Here is a 13620-nt window from a genome sequence, read left to right on the forward strand (position 1 = left end):
AGGCCTTGAAATAGGATCATTTTTACTGCATGCTGTCCTGGGATTTGTAAAGGTCACACAGGATAAAGGAGAATTAGATTACATAGGTCTCTAAGGGAGAGGATCCTTTAAGGACCGTGGGATTGACCACTTCCAGCTCTATCCACTCTGGCATCTATAAAGACTGCAGTCCAGGAAGTGAGAGTCAGTTTAGAATAGGAAGACAGAAAGTTGGAAACTCCTTGTACTCGTGGGCTAAGCTGGACCACACAGCCACCACTGGTGGCTTAGGAAGACAAAGTTGGTAGCTCCTTGTACACGTGGGCTAAGCTGGACCCGTGGTGTAGACTTCTGAACAGGACCATGGTGAGGCTGAGGCAATAGTTATTGCAGGTGACACCAGAAGACCCTAGAGAAATCATATTAGTAGTATCTATGAGCAATGGATGAGCTGAGGAAGAAAGGAGCCTGGATATATGGTATAAGAATTATGTCAGGGATCTCGGGACTGAGCAGGGACCTAGGTGTAGGACACAGTATGGCAAGGAAGAATTCTAAGTATGGTGACCATAATGAGTTAAAAAATGTGGAATGGGGGGCACAGTGTAACGCATACAAAAGCAATGTAACATGTATACAAAACAGGAGCAGTAGCCCCCCCCCCCCCCCCCAAAAGCCTAGATTATTTTAGGGTGAAAAATCTCCCACTTCACCTGCCATTTTCAAATGGGTTCGCCCCTTCTTGCTAAAGAAAATTAGAAACTGCATTCCTGGTATGGGCTAACTCCTTATCCACTGCTTGACTTACTCTGTAGCTGCTTTCAGATGATGTATTTTCTTTAAATAAGAAGCGAACAGATGCCCACAGACTGGACTCTTCTCCTTGCTCTGCTCCATTTTTCAGAGGTGATGTAATACCCTTCTGTAATGCTGTCCTCATCTTGGTAGATACCACAGCAACCACAATTCCCAAGCAATACATGCATCTTACAGCTCAGCAGTACTTGGGAATGCACTATGCATCTCATCTGCCAACACTTCCCATTAGACTTTCACACACATTTGTTCACTGTATTTTCATCTGTGAATTGAAGCCATGGTGTTCAGTGTACATGGCTGTCAAAATTAATTTAAGGAATCCAAAAGATGGTATGCATTTAAACCAATAGAGAGAGTAAATAACTAATGGTAGAATTCATGAAATTTTAGGTAATGCCATACCCAACTCTGTAAACTGTGCTAGGTATCTGCTAAATGTTAGTAAAAAAGCTGTTAGATTCTTTAGCTGCTTACTGGAATAGTCCAACCATCAATACAACAGTACAGTCAAATGCTATGCTGGGGCAGGCAGTTATTTCGGGCGGAGGGCCACTTACTGAGTTTTGGCAAGCCATCAAGGGCCGCATGACAGGCAGCCAGGGGCTGATAAATATTAATTTTCTAAATTTCTTAGGGCCACGCGGGTCGGATAGAATGGCCTGGCGGGCTGCATCCAGCCCATAGGCCACATTTTGCCCACCCCTGCGCTAGGCACTGCCTAGGATAGGTATCTGCTAGTGACATTTTTCATTAAACTTAAGGGACTAGGGACTGAAGTCCTTTGTTCATCTATAAAGTGGGTATCAATCCAGTGTGGTATCTCTTAGCATAGGTGTTTTCTCATAGTCTCAAGTGTTGTCTTGGAAGGATGATCCCAAGTGAGAGGTTAGTTCCATTTCCAGACATGTTCAGTCCTGAGCCTCCCTAGTAATAAAAGTACAAGAATTTGTCTGGCTCATTCTGCAGAGGCTGCTAAACAGCTGTCTCTCTAGGCTATTTTGTGTCTATTTTACTCTATGAATGGATAAATTGGTTGTTTGCAGATTTGCTTGGGAGAAAAGTTTGAATATTGCTCATGTAGGTTTTGGCTGCTTATGTAGATGGCTGTTCCTTGAAATGTATGTACAGCATACTGTAGGCCACACACAACTGATTCTGTAGCAAGACTTTTAAACCTTTATATGTTTTGTTGTTATTTATCAGAATGTTAATATTCAGACAGTTTATAATTTAAGCTATGTCGTATGGAATTACATGAGTGTATAAGCTAATAGACACATATAATGATCATTTTACAGGTGCAAAGGACCTGGTTTGGAAGGATGTCCAAATGGGTAATTATTTGATTTAATTATTGATAGCTTTGGAAAAAATATAATATGTGTTTATACTGTTATTCTGGACACTATGAGTAATGGCTCCAAAACTATAGCAAAAAGCTGTCTTTGAATCTGTATAGCATGTTGATAAAGCGGGGATTGTTCAGAGAAAAGCTGTGAATAAATGACTGGAAAACTTGCCTTATGGTAAGAGATTCTGAGGGCGCATCCACACATGAAAGCACGTGCACTTGCAGCAGCTCAAATAGAAGCGGTGCAAATTTGAGCTGGGGCTTTTTGCCTCAACACACATGCTCAGACATGCACTTTGTTGTGGAGCAAATTGTGCCACTTGGGGCAAAATAACCCTGCCTGGCTCCTCCCAGATCTTCAGCCAGGGGGAGCTAGAGCCCAGGGCCAGCACCTGTGCTGTTCCCAACAGTATAAAAAGCTGCCCTGTCCTGGCCCCAGCAGTATAAAAAGCCACCCTGGCAAGTAGCTCAGGGCTACTAGCTCTCAGGAGCTTTTGGGGCCCAGCCAAATGGTACCTGGGGACACTACCCCTTGTGCCAGCTGCACTGCTGAAGCAGCCCTGAGAGTTCCCTGCACCCTCCACCCACTGCAGCAGTCTGGCAGTGGGGGCTGCTGCCTGGCTGCGACCTGCTGTGCACCTGCCAGACTTGAATGGGGACTTCAGAGCCAGTAAAGGCATCTTCCCCTCTGGGCCAGCTGCCAGTGGACTACGGCTGCAGGTTTGGCCTTTCTGCGGCACTACTGCCATTTGTGCCCTTGCCCGGCCATCTGGGGAGCTATCACCTGGAAGATGTTCTGGGTGTGGTGGCCTGCTTTGAACTGTCAAAGCATGTCCTCCTGGCCCCATTTGGCCAGGGGGTCAGCCACAGCCAGATGGGTCCAAGGTGCCAGCTCTGAGCAGGCAGGGTCCTGCCACTGGCCTCCCTAGCAGGAATTCTGGTGTTCCCTATTGGAAAACTGAAAAATCCCTGATAAAGTCCCCAAATCACTCTTTAAAATACCCCCAAATCCATGTTCCTCCACAAGTAAAAGAAAAAACTACTATAAAGAGAGAGAGAGAGAGAGTGAGACGGAGACAGCAATCAGTTGGACAATGTTTTATTGATGTATCTACAGTGTTAGAGCAAGTCTCTTATCATAATAATAAAGTGAACTCCAAATACAGGTTTCATGAATTCATGAATACATGTTTTGCTGCACTCCCACAGGGCGATGGCCCCCACACAAGGGATATGCCCTCCAATGGGGTTTCAACCCTCCAACAGAGGGTTCGTCCCCCACACAAAGGGTTTGGCCCTCCAAAAGGGGGTTCAGCCCCCCAACAGGGGGCTTGGCACTCACAAGCGGTATGCCCCCCCCCACAGGTGGCTCATCCCGCACACAAGGGGTACAACCCCCACAGGGGCTACCACCCCCCCTGCAAGGCCCACATGCCCCACCCCAGCCCCCGATTGCTGCCCCACCCCCCCACTTCCCCAGACCCCCCTGGTTGGCTGTGTGTTTCAGCACCAGGGGGAGGGGCCAACCATAGAGACACTCTGGCAGCCAGAGCATCTCTATGGAGGACCCAGGCTCCAGTTGCCTCTGGTCCCCAACAGTGCCCTGCCCTGCTTTTTTATACTTCACTTTTTTTAGACCCCTGGATATCCAGGGGTCTAATTTTCTCCCTGCGCTGCAAGTTTACAGCACGGGGAAACGGGTTTGAGGCGGGGTAAAGGGCACGTGCGTGCTCGTGTGGACGCACCCTGCGAGCTCAATCTATTTAACTTGTGTTGGGGTGCAGATGAAACATCGGAAATACTTCAAAGTAAAAAGGGGTTTGAAACATTTTTAAAAATGTAGTGTTTCAGCTGTGGGCAAACATACAGACCCCCTGTCATGCCTCCAGGCTGCAGGGCTTCAAAACTGGCCACAGTGCTGTGGCACCCAGAGTCTTGGGAGCCCCAGTGGTATCTCCAGTGTCTAGAATGGCCAAAGTGTTCATGGCACTGGGAGCTGCGATCGTACCCAAAGCGCAGCCAGGGGTGGTGGCCAGCATGCTGAGACGGATGGCCAGAGTACCCAGTGGCCCCCAGAGTGCTGATGGCACTGCCTGTGGTGGCCAGAGTGCTGGCGATGTCCATCAGGAAAGCTTTATGGTCTCTCTTTTTTTTAATCTTTAATTATTTAAGGCCAGGAAAAGGATTAAGAGATTAAATGCCGATTTCATAGAAACAGGCCTGCAAGTTTTCTAATCAAGTTTTTCAAATGAACAATAGCAATTCATTTTTTTTAATAAAAAGTTGTGTGCAAATTCCATAGGCTTCTTCAAAATATCTAATCTTTTGCAATTTTTTCATATTTTTACTTCCTGTTTTGATTGAAAATATTACTGCAGCTCCATGTTTAATAAATTAAAATATTTCAAAAATGATTTTGCTGATAACATAATGGAAGCTTGGGGGGGAAGAGGGTGGGAATTAAAAAAGGCTGTCTCTGAAACCTGAAACTAAAACAATTGTGAAATTAAAAGAAAAATCAGTAAGGTTTCCAGGTGTGTTGGTTGTAGCCATGTTGGTCTAAATACACAGGCAGACAAGGTCTTTAATAATCTTTTATTGTATTTTATTTAGCTTTATTTATCAGCTATTTAGTTGGTCTAATAAAAATATCACATGCCCAAATAAGATTTGCAGAAATTTATGAATACTGGGTGAAAAGAAATAACAACACTATATCCAAGTGACTTGGGACTTAAGCAAACTAAATTTGAGTCTGAATCCTTACACCTGACCAAGTTTTAAACATTTGTTGCTTTTTAAAATTACACTCCTAGGAGGTGGGATATTGTATTGTATGCCAGACCAATTCTTTCCTTTTGCTTTCTAGCTCCAAAATCCCATCTATTGCAGCTGGTGTTGTTGGAAGTCTCCTTTGTTTGGTTGTGATTGCTTTGGGCATTGGTCTTTACCTACGGAGGCGGCATATTGTTAGAAAGCGTACCCTGCGCAGGCTTCTTCAGGAGAGGGAGGTAAGTGTTGCAAATAGTTCCTAAAGATGTTGGCTGGGACTTGCCTGATAAATTAGCTGCATTATGTTAGCATGGGCTGTTTCACTGGGTCAACACATGGCGTTTCTGACCTCACCACTGTAATGAAAGTCAAATGAAGTACAGCCTCCTTATAACATACCCTTGTAGGACAGAAAGAACAATTCATTAAAACAGGGTGTTCACTGTGTTACAGCATTAGCCAATTTGAATTTGTTAGTCCAATCATAATAAAATGGTTCTTGCTATTGGGATTAAGTGGTAGGCTGTTGCAATAAGTAAGGTTCATACTTATGAGGTTGTACTATAGCATATCTGCTTCTTAGCTAAATAAGACTTTGTTTTGGATAGTGGACAGTTGTACCCCAAAAAGCAATCGTTTACATATAAAACGTTCTTACTTAATGTCCTATCTGATCTCTGTGGATATAACTTTCAAGAACATATGGATGGTTTAGGAGCCTACTACGTTCCATTGAAAAGCATTAGGTTTTTGACCTTGTCTACATGGAGGGTAAGTTACTCTATAGGCACGATGAATTTACAGCATGTTAAATATCCTGCACTATTCTCTGTATGGTCACTCCTAGGGTGCCCTTGGTGGGATAGTTCACAGCAGTTTGCAAGCAGGGTAAGGGAATTATTGTGGAGTAACTACTGCACTGTAAACTCATGTGATAACTTCGCCATGTCGACAAGCCCATATGAATATTAGGTTCTTCTGCAAATGTTACCCTGTTTTGTGTACAGTCTACGTTTTAACACAACGTACTGATAGTTCACTACTCCTGTAAGTGTTGCAGGACCACCACAGCCCTAGAATGGTCTCTACTGTGGTTCACTCAGCTCAGCAGCACTTAGTGGACTGAATTTTCAGTTGCAAGGCCAGTGCTGCCTTCAGTTACCCTGTGCTGGTCATCTCTGTCTCTGGAGTACCATTGCTCATTAGAGCTGAGAGATGAGCAGCAGAAAGCAGAGCTGAGCAATGTGTGTTACTGGCTACAGTCCTTTCCTCCCTTCCCAGTATTTAGCAGAATTTGCTGATTAATTGGAATCTGACATGGGTGCATCATGAGCACTTCTACTATGGCCTTGAAAATGCAATCTCTGGGCTGCCAACCGTGTATCTTAGTGCCCCCACCCCCCACTGGCTAACGTAGGTGCAATGCAAGGAATTCTTGCTTACACCAGTCTCTCCACGTGGAGTGTCATCCTGGTTATAAAAATCTCCCCATAAGCCGCATATAAGGCACTCTTCTCACTTGGCTGCTATACTGCATGATATAGATTTCATACAAGTCATACTGTTACCGTCTGGGTACTTTTCATGTAAAACACCAGAATGCATTACCCAAGATCAAAAATAAATCTGTTGTGACTATTCCCTTTATCTTTCCAATTCAGTTTTAATAAGCAAATTGTAGTCAAAGAGCTGCTAAGGACCCTGCTAGTGTCTCCTCTTCCACTCACTTGTTTTGCAAAATCCAAAGTGATAAAAAGTGATAAAAGCCCTGCGGCTGCCCTACTTTTCACTCCATTACCTAGCAACATTTTATGAGCCGCCATCTTCTACAGCTATAATGTTGTAGTGCAGATCGTGCTTCAGTTCACATTGTGCGCTTTGTGCTCCTCGAAATGAGAATCTTGAATCACAGCATGAAAGTAGTTGGCATGCAGGAAACAAGTTTGCATCCAGCCAAGTATGTGCTTGCTTTTAACAAAGCTGTTCAGGAAAGGAAACAACAGAATGGTTGTTAAAAGAGAAATTTAAAGATTTGGAAAGTGCTGAGGTTCTGCCATTTAAAGGGAGGTTTTTTGTTTGTTTGTTTGTTTGTTTTATTTTGTTGTTGCTGTTGTTTCCCTTATTCCTTTCCAACAAAATTCTTATGAAATTCATAAAATCCAGCAGCGAACCTCAAATTCCCTTTTGCCTTTAGAAATGGAGGGTCACCTGAGCATTTCCAGTGTTCTCCATAATAACCTGTAACACAGGGGCTACCTCCAATAATAACACAGTGGCTTTTTCTGGTGTAATTGAGGTGAACTGCAAAGGTTAAATGTGATGGCTGCATAATCTTTTAAAATGAAGATAATGCATTTCTGACTTGGTTCATTTCTAAACTTACGGTAATAAAATTAGTCATCATTGTGTGCCTTTTTAAAGGATCTAAAGTCATTATAATCTTTCTACTTTCTCTCAATTTGTTTTGTTTCCATTTGTTTCACATTTAGGAGATGGTTGTGTACAAATCTAGAGTAATACTTCTATTTAGTTTATTTTGAGGGATTTACATCTGTGCAAATGTGGAGTAATTTCACTAAAACTGTATACGCTCAAGATTTTCAGAGCTACCAATCAAGAGCCAAATTGCTCTGCAAGACACGTCATGGGGAATGAAATGTACATTATTAAAAACAAAGCCTTTGGTTCAGTGTAGAGTGCTTGTACTTCTTGCTAGCCTCCTGTACAGTATATTTTTGTAAAGTTCTGTTCTCTTGTATTCGATAGCTTGTTGAACCTCTAACACCCAGCGGGGAAGCACCAAACCAAGCTCATCTGAGGATTTTAAAGGAAACGGAATTTAAAAAGGTCAAAGTTCTGGGCTCTGGAGCTTTTGGTACTGTTTATAAGGTACGGCCACTGTGTTACTCTAACCCTCCTCACCTTCACACAAAAAGCTGTCTAAACATGTGTGCCTAGAACTGAAAACAGTTACAGTTTTTCAACTGATTTGCAAGTCCTGCTTTAGCTGGAGTCCAGTGAACATGGGCATGGGAATCGGTGTCTGGGAACATAAAAAGTTCTTCGGAAGATTTTGAGAGCCACAGTGCTGAAGACCTGTCTATCTAAAAAGTACTGCTGACAGAGATGTCTTGTTTTCTGAATGTTATGGAAAAAAGAAACCATAGGATATCCCACTTGGTGTTCCATGCCAGGCAATTTTCTGTTACATACTTTAGTTCTTTCTTTTTTTAATTCATGGATCATTTAGTTCTTCCTTTTTTTTCATTCATAGATCATTTATTTTTAGATTCCAAAGAACTGCACAGGAGCATGGAAGGGACAGTTTGTTTTTCGTTCCCTTTTTGCTTTCTCTGTTCCTCTTCTACTTGAGAGGATCTCTCTAAAACATTTCCTACTCAGTGAGTAAGCCTTAGGGTTCACATTTTATAATTTCAGTTCCAAAAGTAAGATATAATTTATCCATTTTTAATTTTAAACACTTGGGCAGTTTTTCAAATTGTCTTAAGGACTTTAGGAACACAAGCTGTATTATCTTTAATTGGCAGTTTTGCTTCTAAATCTCTTTGGTACTGTCATTGATTCTGGCACCCCTTCCTCCTGCCCCCTTTTTAAACTTGGCCTCTACTTAACTGGCAACCTAATGCTATCAATTAAGAACAAGAAACCATTGTAACATGAATTTAGTGCTGAAAACTAATGCTAAAAAATGGAATGTCATATAATTCTTCCATCAGGTTAGCTGCTGTCTCGTTTCAAAGGAGAAAATCCCAGTTTTTCTCATTTAGCAGTTTGTAAATTGGAAGTGACGCTTTAGTCAACATAGTGAAAACTTGTTCAGCAGAGACTAGTAGTGTTCAGTCATGTCAAATTTGCATGTCCAATTGCCATAATTGTTAGCACTGATTAGGTAATTGTCAACACAGATGGAAATTTATGAGTTTTCTGTACTTTTTGCACATGTGAATCAAGGTGACTGAATATGCATGTTTTTGAAAACAAGGCATGAGATTGAGAGATACTGCTCAATTAAGAAGATGCTGTGCAGCCCACCAGAGACATTGACTGCTATATATGTCTACACAATCTTTGTAGGCTCTCCTTATTTCTGCTTAGAATATTTAAATCTACTTAGACTGTATCAAGCTTCTACATGGCAGTATGTTTAATCATGATAGCAAACCAGTGAGATATGCACCTTAGCAACCTTTCTTATCTTACAGGGACTCTGGATTCCTGAAGGAGAGAAAGTTAAAATTCCTGTTGCTATTAAGGAATTGAGAGAGGCTACATCGCCGAAAGCCAATAAGGAAATACTTGATGTAAGATTTTGCCTTTATTTTGTAAAGTTTTCTTGATCTTGGTAGTGATTGTTCCCATCAGCCCAGAAAGTGTTTCCCTGAAATGTACACAAGATGGACAACGACAACGATGATCCTACCTTTACGTCAAGTTCGCAGAATTTTTTGCTGTCGCAACGTGGATGTTTCATATGTTTCCAATTTGGCAGTTTGGGATTACATCAGGGTGTGAAGAAGAACAAGTGTGCAAATAATTGAAGGGTATCGGTGCTAAACAGGGGAAAATGGCATAAGAGTGGGAAGTAGAAAAAAGAACTGTCTATGCTTCCTTAATCAGTCAATGGAATTTTTATGATGGATTGCAGTGGGGGCAGAAAACTGGGTGCATTTTGAAAATCCTACCTTAGAATAGCACAAGCAAGACTGGAATGGAATGTAAAAAGGTAAAGGTAAAAGTTGAAGTATTCACAAAAACCTTTCAGCAGTGACATCTATAACACAATCACCTAGACACCTAAGAGAAAGTATAGAAGTTCAGTCACTTGAGCTTTTTGACGAAAGAATGGACAAAGCACTAGAGAACAATACCGTGGTATAGTTTGTCCTTCTTGTCTCAACCACACCAGCCAAAGCCTTCTTCCCACATAGCAGGATTGCATAAACTCTGCAGGGAAACAGTGTCTCCCGCAGCTGCCTTCATGCACTATCATGCATAGTGCTAAAGGAAGTATTAAAACTGTAACTTTAAAAATGAGAGACTTGTATGCATGATGCTTTAAATGTGCTTGGACAGGAGCCAGCTTTCCGTGGCTCACAAGCAGAGCTGGTCTGTTTAAAGACTTTCCCAACCTCTCAGGGGCTGTCTACACTGTCATGTTAGGGGAAGGATGCTGCACCTAGAGCAGTTTTGCTTGCATGAGGCACTTCCCTTGCAGAGCAGCAGTAGACCAGAAGATAAACTTTCATTCCTGGAATGATCATCTGCTTCCTGGGGCTGCTGCCCTGGGATGGGGGTAAACCTTATTCCCCAATCCTTAATCTGATGAAGGTGCTGAGAAGAGTTTGGCCCCTCCGTCTTTAGAACTCAGACAAAAGTACAGATATATAGATCCCATGTCAACAACTTTGCTTTGGGGTCCACTGCTAATTTTGCTCAGCTCCCTGAGGCACTGGTGTGCCCATTATATGGGTGCACCCTGATCACCTGAAATAGAGAGCTTAATAGTATAGTGAGGCTCTGCAGGAAAAAAGAATGCAACCCCAGGTTGTATTGACTTCTGTGTAGTTTCCAAATGTCAAGATATGGTAAAGAAGTTGCTTGCCTGCATACTCTAGCTCTGTACCTCCTTTCCTCCAGCCAAGGGCCCTTGAACCCACAGGAGCAATTTGCAGTTTGAAGAGCAAACATCAGAGAAGTAGCTGACCACTTTTCTGCTCCTTTATAACTGAAGTTAGATCCCCACTCTTCAGCAAACAGCATGGGAGAGAGAGAGAGTGTCCAAAGCTTGTGCGTGTGTGCGCGTGCGCCTGTGCATGCATGCATATGCACATATGTCTGTGTAGTTTAGACATCATATGTCATGAATATACATGAATCTATTTAGCCTTGTTTTATAAAGAAGATTGTAAGCTATTAAAAAGCTGATTGCAAACAGTTGTGGGAAGAATAATACAAATTTGGACCTAATTGTATTACATGCATGTAGAGTAAAAGAAGGGTTAATCAAGAAGGCTAAATTATTGCATCCTGCCTTCAAGCTGTTCCCATGGTGGGACAGTAGCTGAGTGGAATGTGTGCTCTCAGAGATATCAAAGTATTTTATTTTCTTCTTTTTAAAGTGTTTCAGATATCTCCACAGGATCTTTTTCCCCCATTGAAGTAGGAGATTTAGCAAACAGCTCTTGCTGTTTTTAGTAGCGTTTACTTTTTAAATGGCTTAGTTGGTGGAATTCGTTCCTCATGTCACAGAAAAAGAAAAGATACAGAGGGAGGTAAGGAGAGGGGGAGAGAGAGAGAGAATCAAGACTCGGTGAATTAAACAACTGACTCTTGAAGGTCACTGAAGCTTCAGAAATAATGTCTAACTAATCATTTTTTAAAAAGGAACAGCTAGTTAAGTATACAGCAAGTCAAAAAGAATTAGTTCATGTAATCCAGCTGACCCTCCAACTGCAACTCCCATTGGCTTTATTAGGGTAGGGCTAATTCAGGAGATTGTTGCTGAATACCAAGCATACTTGGCGCAGGTCAGAGTGTACTTCAGAGATTTCCAAGATAAACAGTTGAAACAAAGACCGGCTTTAATTTGTTAAAATATTTAAAGGGACCTGTGACTGAACAATGAGTCCAGTCTACTTTTTTTCAAGAAAGTTATGCCTTGTTTTACTTTGCCATGTCAAATTCACTAGGCACCGTCAAATCCTGGAAGAGCTCCATTCTCTGTGTGGTCCATGCCCACTCAACACGCTTGGTTACCAGTTTCCCAGTCTTCAGGTCAGCTCCTTGCAGGCTGTGCAGCAGATGGGCAAAGAGAACAGCTCTGAGTTTGCATTTTTTCACACAACTAAAAATTAATACAATATGCATCTGAATTTTAACAGGAAATGGCACATGAAACAGACTTTCTTCTTTCTTCACTGTCAGAACTGGGTGGTATCAAAGACTATATAGAAATTAATATAACTCGGCCTCCTCGCACAAGAAAGCACCCTATAGCATGTATGATGGATGGAACCACATGTTTCTTGGAGAAAGTGCTCCAAATGTTCATTTTAATAGCAAATTACACATTTTCTTTAGAGTTTGTAGACTAACCTGGAGATTTCATCATATTGTAAGGTGATTGTTACTCATCCAGTTCTGTGGCACTCTTCTGTAACCCTACTGTCCAGGGACCCTGGACCCAGACTGTGAGGAGCAAAAAACCATAATTAGCACCTTAAAGCAGACATCTCACCATTGCTGTTGCATTTGGGCTAGAAATGGCAAACACTGATGTGGTTGACAAAGCAAAACATTGCTCAAGCATTTGGAGTGTTGTATTTTTTTTAAACATCATTGCTTAAATGTCTTACAGTAGTCTTCCGCCAGCTATGTGACATCTGTGAAAAGCTTATTGGACGATGATTTAACTGCTACTGCACTATTTCCTAAGCCTCTATAAAGAGCACAACTTTCCTTTATGACTTATTTTTGTTTGCTTTGGGTTGCTAGCTTAATACTGACCTGTCAAGGAATGATTAGTTGATGTCATTCCAGATGCTGATTTAGAAGGTCTGTTACATAGAAAATTTCCCATTTATTTCCTGCTCAATTAATTTTCAACCAAATGATATAAAAAAGAAAAGCAAAAGCAATATACTGGAGATCAAGAACAAAATAATATTAAAACAATAAGATAACTAAATATTCAGGGCATTTATACACATACCTTCAGTACCTTCAGCCAGAGATCCACTGCTTTGGAGCAGACTTGATTTAATCAAGTCTGTTCTGCATGGGAGATGACATGCATCGTGCTGTGCAGCTTGCAGTTATATGTGGCAAAATGTGTGTCAGCGCAGCGAAAATGGCAGTGGTGCGCTTTTGAACTAAAGCACCTCCACAGTGTTTTTAATTCAAAAGTGCGCTGCTGCCATTTTCTTTGTGCTGATGCACATTTCACCATTTATACAGCTGTAAGCATCGTAGTGCCAGGCACTTTTGAAAGCACCTGCAGCGCTTGCATGTATAAAAATGCCTCAAGACCCGATTTCCTTTCTCTCCCAGCTAGGCCCTCTTTCAGCTCTGTGCGTAGAGCTGATTGTAGGTATCAAACTGAACCTGCAAAAATATAGGTCTTTAAAAAACAACAACAAAAAACACACAAAAACCACAAAGCCAAAAAAAATTATAAAGACAGACCAAAAGGACACCTAGATGAGTGAAAATCAAATTATGTTAATAATATAAATCTGTAACTAGTTATTGCATGCCGCTAAATATTTTCATATGGTCATGTTTATGGATGCCCCCACTAACCAATTTATAAAAACCAAGCCTTGGAGTTCTGTCTGGTGAAAGGATTACTTAATCCTTGCCCCAGCTCTAAGGAAATGCAGTACAAACTCTTTGATTATGTCACTCATCTTGACATAACACATGAAAACAAAAATCCTTACTAATCTGGCCAAGATTTTTCAGATTGGCTGTTTAAAATTAGACTTCCCCATTCTCAGTTAGGTTCTTAAATAGGTTTGGGAATTTTAAAAATTATCAGGCACCCGTCAGCTCCCACAAAAACTGAAATTATTTACCTCCTCTGAAAATTCTGCATGTATGGACATTTGTACTGAGCACAACAGCTTGGTGTACAAGGTACAGGGAAATTCGGCTGCTTTGGTGCTGTTTTGAATGGT

General features: G+C 41.7%; 1 protein-coding gene across 1 annotated transcript in view; it reads left to right on the forward strand.

The window, feature by feature from the left end:
- EGFR (epidermal growth factor receptor) overlaps positions 1 to 13620 on the forward strand; it is a 224863-nt gene that overhangs the window by 189196 nt on the left and 22047 nt on the right. The window contains exons 16-19 of the mRNA XM_090050021.1: positions 2097 to 2132; positions 5019 to 5160; positions 7688 to 7810; positions 9145 to 9243. Of these exons, the coding sequence (XP_089906147.1) occupies positions 2097 to 2132; positions 5019 to 5160; positions 7688 to 7810; positions 9145 to 9243 (400 nt within the window). The remainder of the gene's footprint in view (positions 1 to 2096; positions 2133 to 5018; positions 5161 to 7687; positions 7811 to 9144; positions 9244 to 13620) is intronic.

This window comes from Crocodylus siamensis, chromosome 5 (genome assembly GCF_052110815.1).
Source record: "Crocodylus siamensis isolate JL-2025a chromosome 5, ASM5211081v1, whole genome shotgun sequence".
Taxonomy (NCBI): Eukaryota; Metazoa; Chordata; order Crocodylia; family Crocodylidae; genus Crocodylus; species Crocodylus siamensis.